The sequence below is a fragment of the Fusarium subglutinans genome, assembly GCF_013396075.1.
Source record: "Fusarium subglutinans strain NRRL 66333 chromosome Unknown NRRL66333_c0000044, whole genome shotgun sequence".
Taxonomy (NCBI): domain Eukaryota; kingdom Fungi; phylum Ascomycota; class Sordariomycetes; order Hypocreales; family Nectriaceae; genus Fusarium; species Fusarium subglutinans.
Genome location: NW_023502107.1, coordinates 128660 through 150611, shown reverse-complemented (window position 1 = coordinate 150611; position 21952 = coordinate 128660). Strand labels below are relative to the sequence as shown.

At 47.0% G+C, this 21952-nt stretch overlaps 9 protein-coding genes across 9 annotated transcripts; 3 read left to right on the top strand and 6 right to left on the bottom strand.

Annotated features, from left to right (window-relative positions):
• Nucleotides 1–1068: 1068 nt before the first annotated feature.
• FSUBG_4897 (6-hydroxy-D-nicotine oxidase) lies at nt 1069–2569 on the bottom strand (the record flags this gene model as incomplete). The annotated part of the gene is made up of 2 exons (XM_036682934.1): nt 1069–1576; nt 1623–2569. The coding sequence occupies 2 exons, from the start codon at nt 2567–2569 to the stop codon at nt 1069–1071; spliced, it is 1455 nt and encodes a 484-aa protein (XP_036539583.1).
• Nucleotides 2570–3747: 1178 nt separating this feature from the next.
• On the top strand, nt 3748–5176 carry FSUBG_4896 (uncharacterized protein; the record flags this gene model as incomplete). Its single annotated transcript, XM_036682933.1, has 4 exons — nt 3748–3900; nt 4141–4613; nt 4661–4756; nt 4801–5176. The coding sequence occupies 4 exons, from the start codon at nt 3748–3750 to the stop codon at nt 5174–5176; spliced, it is 1098 nt and encodes a 365-aa protein (XP_036539582.1).
• Nucleotides 5177–5970: 794 nt separating this feature from the next.
• Nucleotides 5971–6731, top strand: FSUBG_4895 (ankyrin repeat PH and SEC7 domain protein; the record flags this gene model as incomplete). Its single annotated transcript, XM_036682932.1, has 2 exons — nt 5971–6211; nt 6265–6731. The coding sequence occupies 2 exons, from the start codon at nt 5971–5973 to the stop codon at nt 6729–6731; spliced, it is 708 nt and encodes a 235-aa protein (XP_036539581.1).
• A 311-nt stretch (nt 6732–7042) lies between these two features.
• FSUBG_4894 (alpha-L-arabinofuranosidase II precursor) lies at nt 7043–8214 on the bottom strand (the record flags this gene model as incomplete). Its single annotated transcript, XM_036682931.1, has 4 exons — nt 7043–7567; nt 7617–7652; nt 7711–8044; nt 8099–8214. The coding sequence occupies 4 exons, from the start codon at nt 8212–8214 to the stop codon at nt 7043–7045; spliced, it is 1011 nt and encodes a 336-aa protein (XP_036539580.1).
• A 754-nt stretch (nt 8215–8968) lies between these two features.
• Nucleotides 8969–10454, bottom strand: FSUBG_4893 (alcohol dehydrogenase; the record flags this gene model as incomplete). The annotated part of the gene is made up of 4 exons (XM_036682930.1): nt 8969–9059; nt 9111–9206; nt 9258–10068; nt 10118–10454. The coding sequence occupies 4 exons, from the start codon at nt 10452–10454 to the stop codon at nt 8969–8971; spliced, it is 1335 nt and encodes a 444-aa protein (XP_036539579.1).
• Nucleotides 10455–12543: 2089 nt separating this feature from the next.
• FSUBG_4892 (vegetatible incompatibility het-E-1) lies at nt 12544–15981 on the top strand (the record flags this gene model as incomplete). Its single annotated transcript, XM_036682929.1, has 3 exons — nt 12544–12953; nt 13005–15797; nt 15966–15981. The coding sequence occupies 3 exons, from the start codon at nt 12544–12546 to the stop codon at nt 15979–15981; spliced, it is 3219 nt and encodes a 1072-aa protein (XP_036539578.1).
• A 619-nt stretch (nt 15982–16600) lies between these two features.
• Nucleotides 16601–16981, bottom strand: FSUBG_4891 (uncharacterized protein; the record flags this gene model as incomplete). The annotated part of the gene is made up of 1 exon (XM_036682928.1): nt 16601–16981. The coding sequence occupies one exon, from the start codon at nt 16979–16981 to the stop codon at nt 16601–16603; it is 381 nt and encodes a 126-aa protein (XP_036539577.1).
• Nucleotides 16982–17761: 780 nt separating this feature from the next.
• On the bottom strand, nt 17762–18715 carry FSUBG_4890 (quinone oxidoreductase 2; the record flags this gene model as incomplete). Its single annotated transcript, XM_036682927.1, has 1 exon — nt 17762–18715. One exon carries the CDS (start codon nt 18713–18715, stop codon nt 17762–17764), a length of 954 nt encoding a protein of 317 aa, XP_036539576.1.
• Nucleotides 18716–19537: 822 nt separating this feature from the next.
• Nucleotides 19538–21884, bottom strand: FSUBG_4889 (TOL; the record flags this gene model as incomplete). The annotated part of the gene is made up of 2 exons (XM_036682925.1): nt 19538–21312; nt 21359–21884. 2 exons carry the CDS (start codon nt 21882–21884, stop codon nt 19538–19540), a joined length of 2301 nt encoding a protein of 766 aa, XP_036539575.1.
• Nucleotides 21885–21952: the final 68 nt, after the last annotated feature.

Sequence of the window (21952 nt, the reverse complement as noted above, 5' to 3'; positions counted from 1 at the left end):
GGAATGCCCTTGGCGATCAACGATACCACCATTCAAACGGCATCTGTGCTGATTGGTCTTGGTCTTGGTCCTGGTCCTGGGGCTGCGGAGATGCCCTCACCTCGGACACGGCGTCCCCAGCCATGCTCGAGATGATAAGAACTGTAGCAATGTGCTCGACCGGTGTGGCAGAGCGATTGATAGATTGACTCCATCGTCTCTGCTGAAGCAAATGCCTTTCTGGTGCATCCATCTTGTTCTCCAGCAGGCAGGTCTTGTTCCAACATGACGCTGTGGCGGTGGGTTGCTCAGAATCACTGCAGATCGTGTAAATTCCTGAAATCACGCAATACGCCAGTCGTCATTATTAAAAGGTGCTGCCTGTCTGCCACTCTCATTGCACAGACCGTAAGTGGGTATGCAGCTTAGTGGGTTTGGGTTTTAAGCTTACTGCCCATAAGCTTGTTTTCCAGCACTCAGCTTCTACTGGTCAATCAACGGAAATAGGCCGGCGCCGCCGACGCCCGACCTCTTAGGAACCGGAGATATTACCCGTGTATTGTTAGCACCTCCTATTGTACGACAATCACAAGCCTCTATTAGTCAATCTCACCAATGCATTCGTGCTAGCAGTGATACACGGAACGATTAACTCTTTAGACTTATTGAAGCGCTACAAGTAATTGAATGGGACATCATAAGCAATTTATTACACAATGATCTCGGGTCAATGGCTCCAAACCATTCCTAGAACACATGCCTTCACTCTTACCGGGACTGAAATTACGCATGTGAGACACGGCTATGGCACACGTTATTCTGGTGCCTTATGCAAGCCTGTAATGTCTGACAGAAGATACCCTGTACCTGCTGTGTCCGCTGCTAGCCTCATTAAAGCACATTCTGGCGAGAGCATGCATCTTGGACGATAAAGTTTTGAGAATAGGTCTACATCCACGTGTGTTTTATCATCGCATGCATATAAATAATTTTGATTCGAATGTCACGATTAGATTGTAATGTATTGGTTAGATGTTTGTCGCAAATATCATGTACTCAACTATCCATCATCCGCCATGGATGCTCTGTTTACTGATCCTTGACATCCGAAATTTTGAAACCTCCAGGCACCAGCTTCTGGAAAACCTGCTCAGGATCATACTTGGCCGCTGCATCCTTCATCTTCTTGATATTCTCAGCACCATAACTACCAAGAGGATCCTGACTCTTATCCGCATAATTCAAATAAGTCCACTCAAGGTTACCCCCCTCGATAGTAGCAGCAAACTCTTGCACGTCCTTAATCCAAGCCTGGACTTTTGGTCGTGCGAAAGCTTCCTGTTCAGGAGTTTGTGCCATAACAACAGCGAGGAACAAAATGCCGTTCGTCTTATGACGGTCCATACCCATGATGTTGCCGCCTGCTTCAACGCCGCGTTGGCCGAAGAGTGTAGGAAGAGGTTGGAAGAGACATTGAGTGATGAAGTTACCATCAGGGATGAAAGCCTTGAGTTCTTCGACCAGCTTATCGTGAAGCTCTGAGGCTTTGGTGATGATTCGGGTATCGTTCTTGAAGCAACATGTGAACCAGGTGTCACTATAAGGTTAGCTTGAAAAGCGACGAGACACATCAGTTGGCTTACTAGAAATTCGCGGGAATATTGTACTCGAAAGCCATTTCGGTTAGAGTAGTGTTCTTGACAGTGCTCATGATCTCGGGAAGAGCTAGCCACTTCTCATATGCTGGAGGCTTCTCGATGCCTTCCATGTTGGCATACAGAGTAGCGACAACGACATCCTTGAAATCAGGCATATGCGTAAAGATGGTGACGAGGTTGCTGTGAATATCATTGGGAACGTTATCCGTGAAAGCAGAGAGAGCCTCGATGGCACCAGGGATAACCTGCTTAGGGAAGAAAGTCATTCCACCCCAGACCTTATCAGACTTGATAGCTTTCATAGTGAAACTGGTGACGATACCAAAGTTGTTTGATCCACCTTTCAGTACGCGGTACAAGTCGGTGTTGTTCTTCTCATCGGCGGTGATGACATCGCCGTTGGCAAGGACAACTTGGTACGACACAACGTTGTCACATCCAAAGCCTTGTCGAGCTGTGAAGAAAGCATTGCCGCCTCCAAGAAGAAGACCTGCAACACCAACATTACCCTCACGACCACCTGCAACAGCACGGCCATGCTTGCTCAACTCAGCATAAACCTCTCGCCATCGACAGCCAGGTCCAATATCAGCTGTTTCAGTAGCAGCATCAAAAGACACATGGTTCAAATGAACAAGATCAATAGTAACACCACCCTCAATATTGTTCGACCCAGCCCAGTTTGTATGTCCACCACTGCGAACAGCAAACTTCTGGCCAGCAGAAACAAGAGCCTTCACAACGGAAGCGACTTCTTCAGGGGTACGAGGCTGGACGATACAAGCGGGCTTTATCTTGGCGCTGTTGGACCAGTATGATTCTTGGCGAGCTGAGAACTCGGCATCCGTAGGCGTGAGGATCCGAACTTCGAGACCAGCTGCAATGAGGCTTTCAGCCTGAGGGATCGACGGTTGAGGAGTAAGGGTAGTCATGATTGGATGCTTGTGGGTAGAGAAAAAACGAGAGGGATTTGGGTTTCTGACGCTTCCGAGGGGCACATAATCAAGGCTGTCTATGTATGTGACTGAAGCTGATAGACTGTCGGAGTCCTGTTGTTCTCCATGGGGAATAGACAGATACCCAGGGCCCTGGTATCTGGTCCTGTTTCGTAAATCATTTGCTCCTTTGGTATGAGGAATCCTTTGACGTTACATTCTCCTGACACTTGCATCATGCTTAACAGGACTATTTAATGGGGCTGAAGAAGCTAAAAAGTAAGGGTTCTGGGATGGTCTCTTCCTGTACGAAAACAAAGACCTCGGTAAGGCATCTCGCTACCATGCTATTGGAAGGGGAGTTTGATAGCGTCCGGAACTAGGGAAACCCGTTTCATCTTCCGAGATAGTCATGTTAGAGCCCAATTACGAAAACTTGAAATTGTGAAGCTACGTATCGAAGTTGGGCCTGAATATTCTGGTCGGAATTTTAGTACACTCCGAAGCTAAGGTCTCGGATCCGCACCATGAATCCTTCGTTGAATTCGGCTTCGATAACCCTGCTCCCCCGTAACTGCCAAGGGTATTCTGCAGGCTGACATATATGAATATCCTTGTACACTTGAAGAAAAAGTGCTGATATATGGTTACTTCTTCTGGGTTCCTCAAGCTTCTCATTGACCTGTCCTCGAGCAATCATATAATCGTACAACCAAATTTCAACTGTCAGATCATATTTTCGTATGCGAATAGCATCAGCGGGCTATCCCTAGCGCATCCGCGGGCACCGAGAGCTCGGAATGCCGTTTCAACAGCCGTCCGCATCACGGAAGGCTTGGAAGCTATCGAACAGGGGTATATATGTCAACGTCCACTGACTCAGAGTAACATCCACAGAAATAGAGTTTTGACTGTGTATGAAAGATGCTGATCTCTTCTAACCGACGTCCAAGGTTCTTAATCCTTACAATCGTTTCTTTTTTCTCTCCTCAGGAGTGGGCCATATATCCGATATAGGATGCAGTAATATGCATGCAGGTACTAAGTTAATTGAATGAACGTAGAGGCTGTGTATTTCTACGAATCTGATATTTTTCGCTCTTCGTTCCTGCATGTGATTTCGCATTGACATCTTCTTGCTACGTGCTTCTTTGTTAGTTGGTTCATCTCTCGCAATGGCTGCTGTCGTTAATGGCGTTCCCGTCGCGATACCACCACCCGAAGGCTACAAGGTCGACTTTGATAACCCGCAACGGAACAGTGTCACTGCAGCATACTGGCTTTATGGCATTGGGAATTTCTTGACCGTCTTGTTCATTGCACAGAGAGTATATGTTAGAAGTTTTATACATAAGACAATACGGATAGAGGATGGTAAGCCACGTTGACCCCCTTATTTTGTGCGCTTTTGCTAATGTTTTTGAAGCATGTTTAGGGGTAGCATATGTGAGCAACATCACCCGAGACTTCATGTCTTGCATCGACAAAACTGACCGATCCAGGTGTTTTCTGTAGTACTTCAGACCCTGATACTAAGTCAGTGCTCAAGACACCCTCACATCTACCAGACTAACGTGCTCGAGCGTCTAGGGGACTTTATCCGCGGCATAATGGGCACCCACGGATGGGAGATGCCAATAACCAAGTTCGCCCAGTTCGCACGAGCCCTCTACCTCCTACCAATCCTCTACAACCCCGTCCAATGCGGCGCAAAGATGGCTTTGCTTCTCGTCTACCGTCGGCTTGCACCACAAAAGTGGTTTCATTTCACAATCTGGGCTACTTCGTTTGTGGTGATTGGGTCCTCGATTGCGATCACGTTTACGACAATCTTCCCGTGCAAACCTGTAAGAGCAGGCTGGGACATTACAATCACCGATAAGAAGTGTATCGATCGACCAGCGGTTTACCAGGCTACAGCTATCATGGGTGCGATTACAGATGCTATGGTGCTTGCGGTGCCGATACCCGTTGTTATACCACTGCAGATTTCGAGAAGGCAAAAGATTGGGTTGATTTGCTTCTTTGGTGTTGGTGGAGTGTAAGCAAAGGTTACACAGGAAACAAGGACAGGCTAACAACAAGCAGTACTGTCTTCACATCAATCATGAGACTGATTGCGTTGATTCGGTCCATGGGCAACGTCGACCAATCCTGGGGCGGTGGACCTGTTCTTCTTTGGATGTAAGTCACCTCTTCCTATCAAACGTTTTATCTAACCAGCCCAGCTTCGCCGAAGCCAATCTCTCCATCATTTGCGCAACTCTCACAACAGTCAAACCATTCATCAAACACATCTCTCCAAGGATTCTCGGCTCCTCATACGGAGCGTCAAAAGCAGGCATGTCAAACCCAAGCGCACCACCAACCATTGGAGCAATCTCCACTGGCGGTCTGCCCAGACATGACCATTATGAACGGTTTGACGATGGGCCGATGTATCCATTGCAGACTGTCACCAAAGCAGAGGCATCAAGGGGTCAGGATAATAAGAACGGAGGATCACGCTCGGTCACACGGCCAATGTCAGGGGATAGTCAAGGAGATTCGGATTCTGAAAAGGCAATTCTGCAGACGCGTACTACAACAGTGACATATTCTTAGAGAAGTCCTAGTGGCGTGTTGGGGGATCAAGATACATGACGGACATCAAGGCATAGATAAAATAATTTGAGGCTAGAGTGACATACATTTGTCTGAACTTTCAGGTTCTCGTCTTGTTTCTGTTTCTCCTGGCAATAGCTGGTACTTAATGACTGAAGACTACATACCCAATGATCAGTAAATGTTAAGACAAAGCATCATACACACCCCAGATAAGAAATGTCAGGCTTGTGCAAATAGTGGTATCAAAATCTGATGACCTACAGCAAAGCCGCAAACGTTGGATTCTCAACTAGAGACAAGTGCTGCAGACCATATTTGGCTCTAGCGAGTTTGTGGTTTATATTTGTTCTTCAGTTGGATAAGAGCAGATGTGTTTCCTGGTGATAGTGTTTTTGCTAAGTTGTAGCTAAAACGCGTAGATTGTATTTAGAAAGTCCATAGGGAGCGGAAAACATCACACCTTGATATAAGATATGAAAATAGCAAAAGGTTTACTGAGCCTATCATAGAGTCATTAAGTTACCTAACTGCTTTTGTTTCTTAGAATTGAGGGCCTGGGTTTTTTTTTCGTTAGTTGCCAAACAAGCAAGTGGTAGTGTATTGCTGTTTGTTGTGCTACATAAACTGACGTGCGCTGCACTGGTCAAGAAAGCGTAACAAACAATAGTTTATTCAACTATAAATGCTCTCTAGAATCCAGGCGAAGATCACAATTATTCATTCCTCATCTTACCCACATGACTCCATCTTCACAATCTCACTCGCACCACACCTTTCACCTGACCGCCATCATGGACCCTTTTGAGGCCAACTACCAAGCCGCTATTGAAAAGCACCTTAATGAACCCCCTCTATTCCGCTCAGTTGGGAACACCGCGGTTTTCCAATCCTTGCTGCGACAGCCCGAACATCGCGCTGAAATCAGGGACACTGACATCGGGCATGACTGTCTGAACCGTGCCATCATCCAGGGAAACAAGGAGAGCGTCAAAGCCCTTGTTGATCTTCCTCTTTCTGAATTTAACTGGACCAGTCAGTTGTCCTGTGCCTCTGTTTTGACTGCTTGAAATTCTGACAACCTCTAGGTCATCCTGTGGCATACCTCAAGGCCATGGGCCACCTGCACACAGCTGCTAGGCTTGGCCGCTTCGAGGTCTTCAAGGTATTGGCCGACACTGGAAAAGTTGACATTGGCGGAGGAGACCCCTTTGGGATGACTCCACTACATCACGCAAGCGAAAAGGGTTCAAAGGCGATCGTTGAATATCTGTTGGCTGGGGGTGTGAAGCCTGACGAGAAGGACGTGAAAGGCCGGACCCCTCTCTCCTATGCAGCTGAGAAGGGAAAAAGTGATGTCGTTGAGGCTCTCCTTTGCGCTGAAGGCGTGGACTCTGACTCGAAGGACCTTAGAGGTAAAAGTCCTTTCTACTATGCTGTTCTCTCTGGCAAGGACGAGACGGCAGACATCTTGAAGACTTTGGGCGGTGTTGACCATAGCGTCGAAGCAAAGGCAAAGGTAGATCGAATGATTTATGATAGCCAACGTCCATAGTTCAGAAGGAGGTTAAGAATAGGGGGGGATAGATTGCACTCTGTGTGAGGAACGAAAACTTAGGACCTTGATCCCAAGTGATGAAAAGACTTAGGCAACTTAGCATAAGTTTATGATATCATTTGCTAGTTTTGTTTTGATATCCTGACATACATTGAGCACTATATATTGTCCTGTGTGGAGACTGTCAATGGAACGTAGGAAAATTGATAGCAAGAGCTCTGTTGGGTGAGGTAGAGTTTGGGGAGAATCTTCCGACGACTAGATTGCGATCGATGAGAACCATGTGAATCTGTTACTAAGCATCTTGCTCACTCCCCAGAAGGCGGCTTGATTTCTGTGCCAACAGGAAGCGGCTCACCCAGATCAATCATATCATCTTTCCAACTAAGCGGCTGAATAAACGTCTTTCTAGAGGGACCACAACGATCTTCCGCGTTGAGATTAGCATGAAAGACATTCCAATCCTCTGTACCATCAGGACTCTTGAAGAATGCGTTATGTGCAGGTCCGTAAAGTCCATTCTTGGTCTCGAAAATAGGATTGGGTAACTTGGCCCAAGAGTCTGGGCTAAGCGGATCAGAACCTGTTGTGAATTTCATGGCGCCGAGCTTGTAGGCGGGTGTGTTGCAGGAGTCAGCAGCGTAGACCACGTAAGTTGTTCCACCTGGGGAGATGATTCCATAAGGTCCTTCGAGAACGTGCGAATCGGACTTTTCCCATTCGAACTCTGGGTGTGCGATCATTGTGGCGTTGCCGCATGTTGTTGGTGATAGAAGTTTGGCGATCCATAGAGAGGCACCGTCAGGGCTCTTGGGTCCTTCGACAGAAGAGAACTGGTAGTATATTAGGGCGGGGTAGTAGGAAGGGCTGTATTATACTTACAAGGAAATACTCGGTTCCTTCAATTTCAAAGATCGTCTGAAGCCAACGTAAGTCACAGACCTTTCCAAGATGGCAAGATCATGGCTTAGCTTACCGCATCGAGCATTCCAGCATTGAAATTAGGAGGAATGATTGCATCCAGCATCTCATAATCCGCCGATAACGGATTCTCCTTGCCACCTTTGAGAACATATACTCTCAAAGTTGGTAGCATAACATCCCAATTGCCCTCGTCACATATACTTGCGGAGAAGTACACATACCAAGTATCATCAACTTTGTGCATCTCTGGGGCCCAAAAGTTGCACGCCCTGGTAGCATTGGACCTGTCAGACCAGATAAGCTGGGACTCGGCAGTCTTGAGGCCTTCGATGGTCGGGGCCTTGGTGATGCTGACGTTGGTCCATGTTGTCGAGGTTAGGTAGTACCTGGGAGCATGTTAATCATGGAATACTCAAGCACTGGCTAGAGACGAGTCTCACATTCCATCTTGATAGACTATTTGAGGGTCACTTCCTGTTCGTATAGGATTGGTGAACCCAAGAACAAAGCCTGAGCATAACCAGAGAACCGAAGTGAGTACCGACAAGATAAACATTGTAAGTCAAAGAACCTTTCTTTCAGAGATACGAGTAAGAGAGCCGCTTTTTTCTATCGTTATGGCAGTTGATTTTCATGCTTTCTTATATGCTGCTATGTCACCGATCATTTCCATAAAAGGAGTCGGTCTCCAGGATAAATTGCCTATATTACGGAGCCCTCGTATATCGTGCAGCATATGATCCGATGTTCATGCAGGTCTCCCTATAACAAGTGACATATACTGCTTGCTATTTGCTCGGCTACTCTAAGGTTACCTCGCTGAGAGCGAACCGCGGGGTATGTGAGGGGCGGCTACATGATTTAAGCTTGATCCTCATGCTTAAAGAGGGGATCGACAAGTTGTTCACTTTATCCAGGCGCTCCAATAGCCTGAGTCCCTACTGAAGTTTAGCTTCTGGTCCCTACTCTCTGTGTTGATGCTATCCGTGAGCAACTTGGGACCATGCTGTGACGTCCGGAGTATAATCACAAGCCTTATCATCCGGTATGGTGTAGTGGCTAACATTTCGCGCTCTCATCTTCAGCTGAGGGATCAGTACCGCGGAGCCCAGGGTTCGATTCCCTGTACCGGAGTTTCTTTTTGATCTGTTTGTAATTATATATTTTTACACAGAGATTCTGAATAGTTAAGGAATTCTCACTCCTCTCGTGTTACACACATGTCCTCCGTGGTATAATGCGTATTCCGCAAGCAATTTCAAGAACGCTTTCAGTAAACCTCCCATAATATCAAAAAACATTTATAGTTCTCATTTGCTGGTGTCCACCACATAACGGCCAGTAACATTGCCTGCAATCATCATATCGTAGACCTTCTGGAGTTCTGACAATCCGACAATCCTAGATTCCATGTTAGTCTTGTTCATGATTGAACAAGGTGGATGTACTTACTTGTATGGTGCCTTGATGAGACCTTGTCTGTAAAATTCAATGGCTTCAGCAGTGTCCTGTCGGTTACCGACGTAGCTGCCCTTGATGTTGATTTCACTATTGCACCATATTAGGGCTTATCTTGCAAAGATGGCTTGTCCCACTTACCGAACGACAGTGTCGAAAACAGGAGCCTTGATGAAGGCATTGGCTGGTAACCCAACACAGACTATCGTGCCCTTGCTCTTGACATACTGACTAGCCTGTTGGAATGGTTTCTCACTGGCTGCAAGAAGCAGAACAGCATCGGGGCCGAGGCCACCTGTAGCGTTCTTGATCTCGCCAACAATGTCTGTCGATGTCTTGAAGTCAACAAAGACATCAGCACCAAGCTCAGTGCAGACCTTGCGCTTCTCGTCTCCTCCATCAAGAGCAGTTACTCGTAGACCCATGGCCTTGGCATATTGAATAGCGTAGCTGCCAAGACCGCCTCCAGCGCCAGCAATAACGATACTTTGTCCTGGTCGAGCGCCAGAGGACTTGAGAGCCTTGTAGACTGTAAGTCCAGCACACAGAATAGGTGCTACACCAGCGAGATCACAGTCCTTGGGAATTCGTGCAACGTGTGCAGCTTTTCCTACAGCGTACTGCTGGAACGAACCATCGACAGTATATCCTGATAGAGAAGCCTTTGAGCAAAGTGACTCGTTAGATTGTCGACACTGCTCACAGCTCATGCAGGAGCCATGCAGCCACTTGAGGCCAACATGGTCACCGATTTCAACGTCTTTGACGAGTTCTCCTCGTGCTACTACAATACCGGCACCTTCGTGACCGCCAACAAGGGGCATCTTGGATTCAAGTGGCCAGTCGCCATTGACGGCGTGAAGATCTGTGTGGCAGACTCCACTATACTTGACGTTGATCAGGACCTCATCGGAGCCTGGCGTTGGAACAGGGATCTTTTTATATTGGACAGCTGTTTTCGTCAGAATCTTTCCTTTGTCCCATCGTAGATTTTAGCTTACCTCCACCTCGTTCTTCCAAAACCTGTGCCCACTGTTCATTAGGAATGACGGGGCTAGCAGCTGTAGCGTAAGTGGCAGTCTTGCCGAGGCTACTGTTAGCACTGAAGCTTGTGGTGATGTTTCCGGCGCTAGCGCGACTGTTAGGGCTATGCCGGGCGCATGACTGTCCTCCTGAAGTTGCACAGCTTGCGCAGAGTGTTCGTTGACTGGAAGAAAAGTTTCGACGTGTTGTTTGAATCTGAGCTGTTGCTGAGCGTGCGAGAAGTGCTGTGTTTCGCGAGGCCAATCTTCCTGTTCGGAGGATGCTAGTTCGCATCACGTTGCTTGACGATAGCATTGTAGCCTTGCTGTAGAGTAATTGTATGTGCTGTAATTGGGTATGTTATGGTGTATTGCAATTGGGTGAGTCAAAGCTTGGATATATAGCAGCGGCATGCTTCAACTTATAAAAGAAGCGTCCGTCAGCCCATAATGATTATTCCGTGGTGCCACGGAGCATCAACCGGTTCTGGATATTGCTTCTGATCAGATCATATTCAGTCAAACTCTAAAACGGACCCAAACTACCGGAGATGGTGATGGTGTAAAGTCGTGGGCCTGTCAGTTACTGTGAGCCGCGCTACGATGTACCTTTATCCGCGGAGATGCGGCAGAGCCAGGTGACCCCGTGGGGTCTACGCCCACTGTAGAAACCATTCAGGCCAGTCTCGTGTCTCTTATTTTACTGTGCCATGTGCCTTGCTCAATCCCCGCAGTGGAAACGTCTTACCATTCCGCAAAAGAGTGAGCCGATTCTTTTTTGACGTTGTAGTGATGGGTTCCAGTTCCAATGCTGAGCCGCTAACAGACGCTGACGTCCACCAATGGGTCTTGGGGAGTAAGCATATCTGACCTCCGGGTGCCCTATGGAGAAGGTGACACAACCCCCAAAGACCCCAAAGGATGTGCTACAGTATGTCTGCTGTTTGACCCCAATTACAGGGCTAGAAATATCCCGAATTATCCGCGTTTGCTTCTGTAAACAGCGAGAGGCATTTGTATTTCTACGCGCACCAATGTTAGAGATACAAAGCTGGTGATCTCTGCATTTCGAAGGGTAACAATTGAAGGATTCAAAAAGCAATATAACCCAAAAGCGACAGTTGCAGCGTTGCAATCGCGTAGTTATACCGAGTAACTTAGAACGTGACAGCCCTGGAAATTGAGTTCCTTTGATCCACTGCGGAGCCTTTCCCACGTGTCCCGTGCCGTGCCTGGGCTACGAAAGCCGCATTCGCAATCCGCAATTTGTAGGTATCGCACTCAAGTACTGGAATTGTGACTCCGAATTCTAGAGCCCCACCAACATCAGGAGATTTGGGCTTTTACGTCACGCGAGGCTGCGACTGAATCGACAATTTTCTCGATCAGGTCTCCGAGGTTCGGAAACAGATTACTCATGAGCTTCTGCCGTTGGTATGCGGAGGGGCAATTGGCCTTCAGTGGTAGAGAAACTTAGTAGATTGAGTTTGTGAAACTGTGAGCTTCAGAGGCCATTCATTCTCCTTTCAATCAAGATCATCATGCCTCGCGAATCTGGGTTCTCCGTCGCAAATAAGATCACCTACCATGTCGGACCTCATGAGATTATTTACACTTGCACCTTCACGGAAATCTTTAGGGGCACTCCGTGATATCATTCATATTTGGACCAATAGATCTAAGACATTCTTAGGAACAGTCTAGGGGATGCTATCTATACATTCTTTTACGTTAAAGATCTCCAAAGAATCTGAAACAGAACTATAATGGTTCGCGGGATATTTCTCGAATTTCTTGACACAATCCTTCAGCCCAAAGTACATCATACGTCACTGACAATGCCAAGTCACGAATCAAAGAAGCCACGTTCAGAATGAAAAGCAAGAAGACCCCATAACTACTAACAATAGCATATCGGGAGCTATACGAGCTCTATGCTTTCGTGTTGGTTTGGATGGTGTTTCAGCCACTCGAGATAGGCAGCCCTATCTAAGATCCTACATGACGACCCATATGCATAAGCTCGCTACCCTTGATCGACTACGGAGTACGGAGTAACTACCTAGAAGAATAATGACATTAGGCAGTCAATCATCCCCTGCTAACACTATGTCATCGCTCTTAGAAAAAAAACTAGGCCCATGTTGCGAGTGAGCGTGGCGCAGCGAATACGAAGACTCCCGTGATCTGACCAGCAGTGCTCAATACCCCTGTCCGTCAATTCAGTATTGTGGTTGGCTTAATCAACGTTAAAAATAGCTGTCTTACTAAACTACACAGGCCTCCATATAGAGGATTCGTGGATGTTAGTATAAGCATGTGTCATTGTTAAAGTTGTAGTATAATTACAGCTGGGAGAATGTTTCATATTGTCTTAGTATTTCTCTTGATTTATTCGAATGAACATGAATGACACAACTGGCATCACCACTGCCGCTGCCCGACTTGTTGGAATAACAGATGAAGCGATACGATTCTTCCAACAACTTGACCGGAATACCAACTCTGTCTCGAAACGCGTGCAGCAGCTTGAGAGTTTTTCGAAATTAGCCAGGGATGTTGAGCTGAAACCTGTGGCTAATGATCATGATGACGAAGATCAACTCAGTCTGACCAAACAGATATTAATTTACTGTTATAAACTCATCAGCAGAATTCTCTCTCAGCTCGAATGGGTTGATAATGGCGGTAAACACACTTCTACTCAGCAGGGACTGCTTGGGGTCTACGCTGAGCTGAATAATCGCGAAGTCAAGGATCTGTTTGAGGATCTGCATAGGGAGCAGCTATGCCTCGTAGCTTTTCGAAATTCAAGGTATGTGCCCTTTCGAAATATTTAGTCATGGCTCGATTTAACTTTTGATAGATTCAAGCCGCTATCTTGGGCTTCAGAGTCTGATAGCCGTCCTTTAGAATATTGCCACACTTTCATGGATCACGAGTCAGGTTTCTTGAACTTGTTGTTTGTCACAGATCCAAGAGAAGACCGCGCATCTATCCAGTCAAGCCAAGGGCCCATCGCCAAAGGAACATGTACCTGGATCATCGAAACATCCGCATACAGGTCATGGCTCTCAGGGTCCGGTGACTCCAAGGGCCTTCATATCCAGGGCGGCGAAGGCCACGGCAAGACTATGTTAGCTATAAACCTAACCGAGCAGCTGGAGAAGCTTGCTATGTGTATGTCAACCGACACAGTATTATACTTCCTTTGCAGCCATGGAAATATCAACACCAATTCGGCCCCGGCTGTCCTTCGTGGTCTTATTTGGCAGCTCTGCAGATTACGTCCTGCCCTCTTGCATCACGGGCTAAATAGAGCTGTATCGACCGGCGAAGGGAGAACTGTGTTAGCAACCAACTCAGTCGAAACTCTTTGGCAAATATTCGCCGCAATGGTCCAAAATCCTAACGCAGGAACTGTTACATGCGTTGTTGATGGGCTTGACGAATGTGATGAGTCTTCGATCAAAGCACTGGCTGGGAGGTTCTCGGAACTGCTATCTTCAGAAAATCATAGTCGTCGAAACTTCCGGATCCTTTTGACCAGCCAACCATACCAGCAAGACAATTTCTCCACTGAGTTTTCAGTAATATGCCTAGACGCAGATGCACTCAAGCCTAACGTTCAAGATGTACAGCGTTTAATCAATCATCATGTTTCTAATATCGCACATAAACATGGCTGGTCTCAAGACTTTCAAGATCAGATCAGCAAGAGCCTCGCAAAAAGGGCTGGTGGTTCGTTCCTCTGGGCAAACATAGCTGTTTCTGGACTTCAAGGGCAAGACGAAGGTGATGCAGCAAAATATCTTGACGATCTTGCTGGACACATCAACGCCATCTATGAAAGATCTCTCTTGGCTGTCCCACTAGAGTTCCGCCAAAAGGTGCGATCACTCTTGACTTGGATAGCTCTGGCATACTATCCACTGAGCCTCCGGGAACTAAGCACTCTTACCAGCGATGAATTTTCAACGCCAGACACTGTTTTGATGAATCTGAAGGCTTGTTTGGGTTACTGTGGGACTCTTCTTGTGACCAAGACCGAGATAAGAAGATTTGGATCTGGATATGAAACCATAAAAACCATTCAGTTCTCCCACCGATCGGTCAAAGATTATCTGCTTCAGCCTCATGTTCTACGAACCGCTACCGACACCGATGATGATTTTAACTTCTTTCAAATCATCCCAGATAACGGGCATGAGATTCTGGCTTCTCGCTGTTTGGAAATTATGGAGAAAGGGCTTAAAACAGAGGCTGAAAGGGAGAACTCGTGGGAGTATGCTAATGCTTTACCATATGCCTCGCGATATTGGTTCAGACATCTCCGACAGTGTCCCGAACAGCTTTGCGATGAGACCTTGGCAAAAAGAGCGTTGACTTTCCTGATGCGAAACCATGGAAACCGAAGACTCTGGTTCTATTACCTCTCCAAACTGAGACACGGTCGGGGAGATACATCGATCATTCCCTCGACAGCATCCGAGCATCATGACACGATTGGGGGACTCCAAGAGATCAATGAAAGTGATGTCATATTCTTTGAACAACCAAAGGATACAACTTCTGCAACCCAGCTCAAAGACCTCCAATTGGCATGTCTCCTTGGTGTTGTTCCCATAGCAAGAAAGATTCTTGTTAGCACAAGCTTGCTCACCTACCTAAGACAAGCCAATATTAGCTCGCTTTACAGTCACTCTCGACCAAGACCAAGGTGTGAGGATCGAGTGATAAAGGTCCAAAGAGGTGGAATACTACCACTAAGCACAGCGGAGATCGTGGCTATGACGCCTATCGAACTTACGGTTCTCGGCGGCCACCACAAAGTCGCTTCGTTATTGCTCGACCGCTATCCTCGACGGCCCATATGGCAAGATTTATCATTTGCTTTGGCTACTGCTGTCAGTCGCTGCGATGAGGATATGGTTAGGCTACTGATAGAGGCTGGTGCTCCGAAGCTCAAAGCTTCTAAGCAGCTAGAAGGACCTATCTGCACTGCTGTGGTCAACCGAAGGCTTGATGTGGTCAAGTTTCTTTGTTGTTCTGAAGCCAAGATTTGGGCGAAGCCGAAGACCAAGTTAGATGAAGTAACACAAGCTTTGATGTGTCTTTCCAGTGCTGCCGACTCAAGCTTACTCGATAGAGAGGTCTTCATCCAGTATGCAAAGGTTTTACTTCGTGGAGGCGCATCTCCTGATGGCTTCGACATGTATGGAGGAAACCATGGCTTCAGATACTGGAAACGAGTTGTGATGGAATATTTACACAGGCATGGCATCACCCTACAGAATCTGGGACCATATCCCAATAGAGAGACCCCCCTAATGGTCTTCGTCTCTTCAATAGGTGCAAACAGCTCACTGTCTGACCCAGTGGACGCTGTTCAGTTCCTCTTGGACTCCGGAGCATCTATCAACCAAACAGATCTGAAAGGCTGGACTGCATTGCATCACGTCGCCAACCAGATTGCTCTGGGTAGAGCGAAGAAGAGTTACGAAACTACAGATGACGCAGAAGAGTATCAACTTTACGAGATCGCGAATCTTCTTTTAACAGCTGGCATTGATCAAAAGTTGGAAGACAGGGAGAAGCGTAGAGCCGCTGATATCCTGCGCGTGGTGGGAGCGCCGATCTGGAATAGGGATATCTCGGAGTATGAATCATTTTTAAGAAGGGAGCCACTCAGTAGATTGTCACTTACATAGAAAACTTGATACAAAGTTTCTAATATCTAACTAATATAGATAAGCCTCACCTATACCGAGACCATAAGTGATCTTAAGTGATCTTTGCTACAAAACTGTGACTCTATGTTCAAGAGCGATCCCATCATTTAATACTTAATCAGCTTGACAGAAAACTCCCAGCAGACATAGACTTGTGGCAGAGCTGACTTATCAGTTTTCTCGTCACCCATCTCACGAGGAATCAAGGGACTTGATAGTCGCGTTCATGACGTCCATCATCGGATGGGGGTATTTAAATTGCTGGGAATGAGGAAGGGAAGTGGTCGGGGCGGGAATGATAGCTACTACAGCCTAAAAGAAACAAAAGATCGATAGTTCTCTCTAGTGCTGATGCTATATTTGTTCGTGATATCCACCCACCGATGGTTGGACACCTTAGTTAGAGCTAACAAGCTGAATAAAGCATGGATTATTATTATATTCTAATAAAATCCCCCTTCTCTATAATAAACCCGAGGGAAAATGGTAGTTCAAGATATAAATTTCAAGGAATATAGACAAGTCCGTTTTCCTTGATCCAACCTCGCTCAGATAGAATTGAACATAGGATACACCAAGCCTTCTAATTCCGCAGTACGGCCCACGATACCCAGTGGCCTATCCAACCCCAATCGACGGCCGAATTTCAATTCTCGTCACCTTGAAAAGGCGTTTGTCTGAGCCCTGTAATAAATGGATTGATAGAATTGGCAAGATGGCGGCGCAGAATCTAGTTGGCCGGCGTACAAACGGCGTTCAAGCAAACGCACAAGTTCAACAGCCCATCAAGACATAAATCCGGGTAGGCAACACAGTCGTCTGGAGTAGAGCACGAATACTCCTCTACCGCAGCGGTGGTCGTGGTGCTGGCGGCTTCGGTAGTGGTAGACTCTTCAGCGATGGCGGTGGTAGTAGTGGCAATGTCGGTTGTCTCAGTCTCTGTGGCGCTCTCAATGGTAGTTGATGTGAGATCGGTAGTACTGCCAATGACAGTTGCAGTTGAGGTGGCCTCAGTAGTGGTTCCGGCTAAAGTTGTCGACGGACGGCAGGGGCCTGCATTTACAGCAGCAGCAAAGAGTGCCAGAGCACTGAGGACAGTGGAAGACAGCATGACGACTAGATAGTAAAAACGAGTGACAGTCAAGATGACGAAAAAGAATGAGTGAATGTGAACAACAACGAGTCAACTAAAAAAGGATGGCGGGAAAGTCTGGTTATTAACCCAACGAACGATCTACACTGATTGACCTCTTCCCCTAATTGCTTGTTGACTTTACATCTAATTAAATCGTGCATGTCACTAGTGAGTACACTATTGATTTGGCGTTGAGCGGCGCATTGCGGGTTTGCTTTTGCTCCGCCTAGGTAGGCTGTTTATTAACGCCACGAGCTAAAAGATTGAGCTAAATGTCGCGAAATTTTAATAGAAACGCAAAAAAGAAACATGCTCTCCGGTACAGGGAATCCCTGGGCTCCGCGGTACCCAGGTTATGAGAGCGCGAAATGTTAGCCACTACACCATACCGGATGTTATTGCTTATGCCAGGGGCTCTGCTACTACTGGATAGAATTGCAAAGCACAGGTTGCTTCTGCGCGATCTCGGGAGTTGGTTTCTAAAGTCTGGGCGGCATTCTACAACTGTCAGCTTTCAACTGAATGTTTCGAAGTTCAGTCTCTTACTAAGAGGGAGTCTAAAGTCAATTCGAATTAAGGTTCGAGTTTATACTAACTTTATATATATGTTGCTAAAACAAATTAAGGCAAAACAATTTTAGATACAAGCTGTGCTTCGGTCAGCGAGGCCTGTTTACTTTGAGCGAATGACCAATTAAGTTAACAAATTACATTACTCTATATCTAATAGGGAAAAAAAACATTCTAAAAGGCTATCTATGGCTTCGGGAAGAAGTCCTTGTACTGCAATAAAGCCTGCTGATACGGAATTGGCTTCCTCCCTGTCAACTTCTCAACATTATCATTCGTCTCAGCCATGAACCCCCTCGCAACCATCTCTCCACAGCACAAAAGATCACCAATACACAACTTCATCGGCAACTTTGAAAAGTCCCCAAAGAAGTCCGTAGGCAATCCATGATCCAACCACCAACTCTTCAGCTCCTCATCGGGAAGATCGACAATTTCTCCCTTGTACCCTGTTTGCTCGCACATCCACTTGAAAACCTCCTCGTTGGTGACAGCCTTAGGACCAGTGATCTCATAGACCTTGTTAGGTTCGCCGCGGCCTAGGAGAAGAGCGGCCAGGACGTTGCCGCAGTCTTCGCGGGCAACGTATGCGCCTGCTTTGCCGTGTGTGTTGACGAGCCAACGATCACCGCTGAATTTCCACGATGGTGCAAAGAGAGTTGGGATGTTATCCGCGTATAGATAGTTACGCTGGATGTTGTACTCTAGACCAGAAGCGTAGATAATCTTCTCGATAAAGTGGTGATCTCTGGGAAGGAAAGGAATGTCTTCCTCATTCTCAGCCTCAATACCAGCTCCGCAGAATGAAGTATAGCAGACTCTCTTGACACCACATGCCTTGGCAGCGTCAACGACAGTTTGAGCCTGACGACGTCGTCCTTCTCCAAAGAGCCAAGTTGAGATGAGAGAAACAGCTTCAGCGCCTTGAAACGCCGCCTTGAGACTTTCAATATCGTCGTAGGTGGCAGTTACGACTTTTGCGCCTTTATCGGTCCATGATTTGCGGAGATCAGCGGGGATAGCTTCGTCTTTGTATGTGGTGAAGACGAGCTCATCGCCAGGCTTGGCGATTTCTGTGGCGAAGCTTGCTGCGATGCGGCCGAGGTTGCCGTCTGCGCCTGTGAGAACGTACTTTGGCATTGTGAAAGATTGATAATTTGTAACAATATGTGGTGCAGAACATGAGGCTCTCGATTGCACTGCCAGAGGTCACATTTTATACGTAGTCAACATCTCCATATATTCAGTCACACCATATGCAACATGAGATGTTACACCGGGCGATCGAATTCCAAAACAAGTCCTGTAATTCCGAACTTGGCCGATCATGTCAGATCCGGACCCAGCGCGGCGGTAGGGCTCCGCCACTAGTCAATGACATCAGGTCATTTCTAGAAGCGATATCTCATGTTTCTATAGACTAAGAGATTTTCATCGAGTTACTGTTTTATCACCAGATAAAACATGCAATTGGCGCACGTCTCCGGTCTTCTTGAGTCGCGTTATCTTTGGGGTTACAACACAAATTCTCGGTTATCCCACGCTCAAGCGATGTACGACGTTCCGCAAACATTATACCAAATGGACCTAGCGGGGCATCACTCCTCGCGGGATAGATTCCGTTCTGGGTGGGATATGTCGCTTAGAGTGTCGGTGAACTTAATCTATCCAACAATTATCCATTCCTTGACCATGGAATTTGTCACGTTGTTGAGATTGACAGACTATTTGAGGTATTGCATCCGAAGTTGGTCGATGGGTTGATAACTTCATCTTCACCGCTATCACGCACAGGGTGGATTGTGTGATTCTACTGGCACCTTGACAGATCAGATCATGGAGTGAAAATTCCTCCAGTTCCGTTGTTTTCGGCGTCAGGGCGCCTCCACTTTCTTATCTGGCCTATGGTTCAGAATATCCCAATGTATTCAACTCTGACCATCGCAACGACATCTTGAGCAGCTAAATGATATACATCCCCATCTCCTTCGAGTCCCTCTCATGGTTCCAGCCCTGAGTCATATAATTCGTGATAAATCCAACCCTCTGATAGACATTCTCAAACTTCTGAACTTCCTCAGGCTGCTTCTTCAAAATCATCTCATCTGCCTTGACCAGCACCAACGCCGCATCATCATCCCATGCATTTCTCGTACTCATTCTTGTTGAAAACCTGAGGCAGAACAACTCATTATTCTTCAAGTTTCGCAGTCTCCAAAGACTATCCGGCCTGTCAAAAGGCTTTCTCGTATCATTCCCTGGCTTTTCTAGCCAGACCATATTTCCATCGATGGAAAAGGTTATAGGCATGACGCGGCCGGTGAGAAAGATGTACCCGGAATCGACAGCTCCAAACTGGTTATGGCCGCTAAGAGGGCACGCTGTACGATCAAAATCAACTGTCACGAAGAACTTGTCAAACTCAAAGCTCTCAACTCCCCATGTCACGCCACGATGAACGCTGAGCCAGCTCCAGCTCGGTGCGATGTACTCTGGTTCCTCGCCAGGGTCTTTCTCATCTGGCATCCAGCGTAAATCGTTGAGCAGATCCTTCTCCCAAAGACCTGCGAGGTATCTTCCTGTAAGTTTATTGGACCACTCTGTAGCCAATCCTGCAACGGCTGGGAGGCCGTCGGTTCGCTTGGTGATATTCTTCTGGGAATACTGAACAATCAAGTCCCGCCAGAGTTCATGATGTTCTATAAACTCTTTGATCTCTCCCTTTAGGGGGGCTGCGGGGTTGGTAGATGAGCCTCTGTAACTCTTTGTGCCGGTGATGAACTTGTGTCCTGTCTTGATGATTCGGCGAGCAGGTACCAGTGGATCATCTTCATGTTTCTCCAAAGCACCGCACTCGCACTCCATTGAAGACAGACAGTCGAAGATCATCTCACTCTTGGTGTAATGAAGAATTCGAGTTGCCAAAAGCCTCTCCTGAAAGCACCAAGCCCTGGTCATCAAAGGATAATCATAGACCTCGGAGACCGTGGTTCCAACAATGGGGTTGGAAGATCCCTTGGACCCGTTGGGGTCTGTGTTCCAACCAAATACTGCATGCTTAGCCACTTTTCGTCCATATATCTCATATGGCTTTCCGTCAGGGAATGTTCCGGAAACTGTGACGAAAGGCTCTCGTTGAAATAGACAGCCGCCAGACCCATCAGCGGATCCGGTGGCAGCTAAAACCAGCTCTGCGCCGTTGTAAATGGACGCCATCTTGGCTGCTTCGATTTCCCAATCTTGCCTATCATCTTGAACGATGCAAAGGGAGTCTATCCAAACATATCGAATGCCCAATTCTCTCGAGATGATAACAGCATCTTGGAATGTTTTGGCAAAACGATCGAACGGGATGTTTTGCTTCCACTGTTCGAGAGTTGCCTTTGTCGAGATCAAGTGCTGAGTCTTGCCCCAGCAATGAGACAATGCGATATATGGCTCTGTAATCTGCTGCGTGGCGTCATCGTGAACAAAGATATGGATTCCATCGTTTGTGTCAGGTCCAATATCGATGACTCGCTTTGGGAGTTGCGGGTTTGACGATGCCTCTCCTTCTGTACAGATTGTGTGGGTATCTTTGCAGGTTTTAATCCAGCTTTTGACCCTGTCGAAAGAAGACTTGGAAGTTGGATCTGGTTCAATGTGGCTTGCATGTCCGCCAATTTCAGCAGGAAGACTCCAGTCAGGACGTTCAACGTTCATAGATGAGCCGATGGTTGGCCAAGGGCAAGGCGAACCTATATATGTGAGCTATCGTTCCGGATGGTGGGCTGGATGTCTTACCAGCGAGGGTGTATATCTCGAAGCTCTCGAGAACGTCTCCATCCGTGCTTCCACCACCAGATGAAAACATATCAAAATCATCAGGAGGGCTCCCACGGATAAGTTTCATCCTTAAGACATTCCCTTTACAGAAGACAATGTCCAACCATAGCTCAGGATCATTGAGATCCACTGATCCTTTAGTTAACTTGATCAAGATTTCTTGAAGAAGGACACAAGAAGGGCAACCTCTAGCTACTGTTCCGGGAACATCGGGTAGATAGACACTGACCTGCCATGAGGCATAATCGATACGACCCCGTCCTGCCCAATCAGGAGCTTCATCTAGGTTACCAACCTTAGCCGCTCTGCCTGCGTTGATGGAACCAGAATTCTCATGCATAGCTATACCGGCCAGAGGAACAACAGTGGCAGTTGACCCTCCGTAGAGATTCCAGCATGTTCGACAGAGTGTCGGGTCTTTTCGTATATCATCTTCAGTGTCCCCGGTTGGGTAAGGTGTTCGCGTAAGGTTGAGTGAGGCCATCGTAAGCTTCCCCGCAGTGAGGATCCTCGTGCAGTAATCGCGTATATTCGCAGAGCAAGATTTGTCCA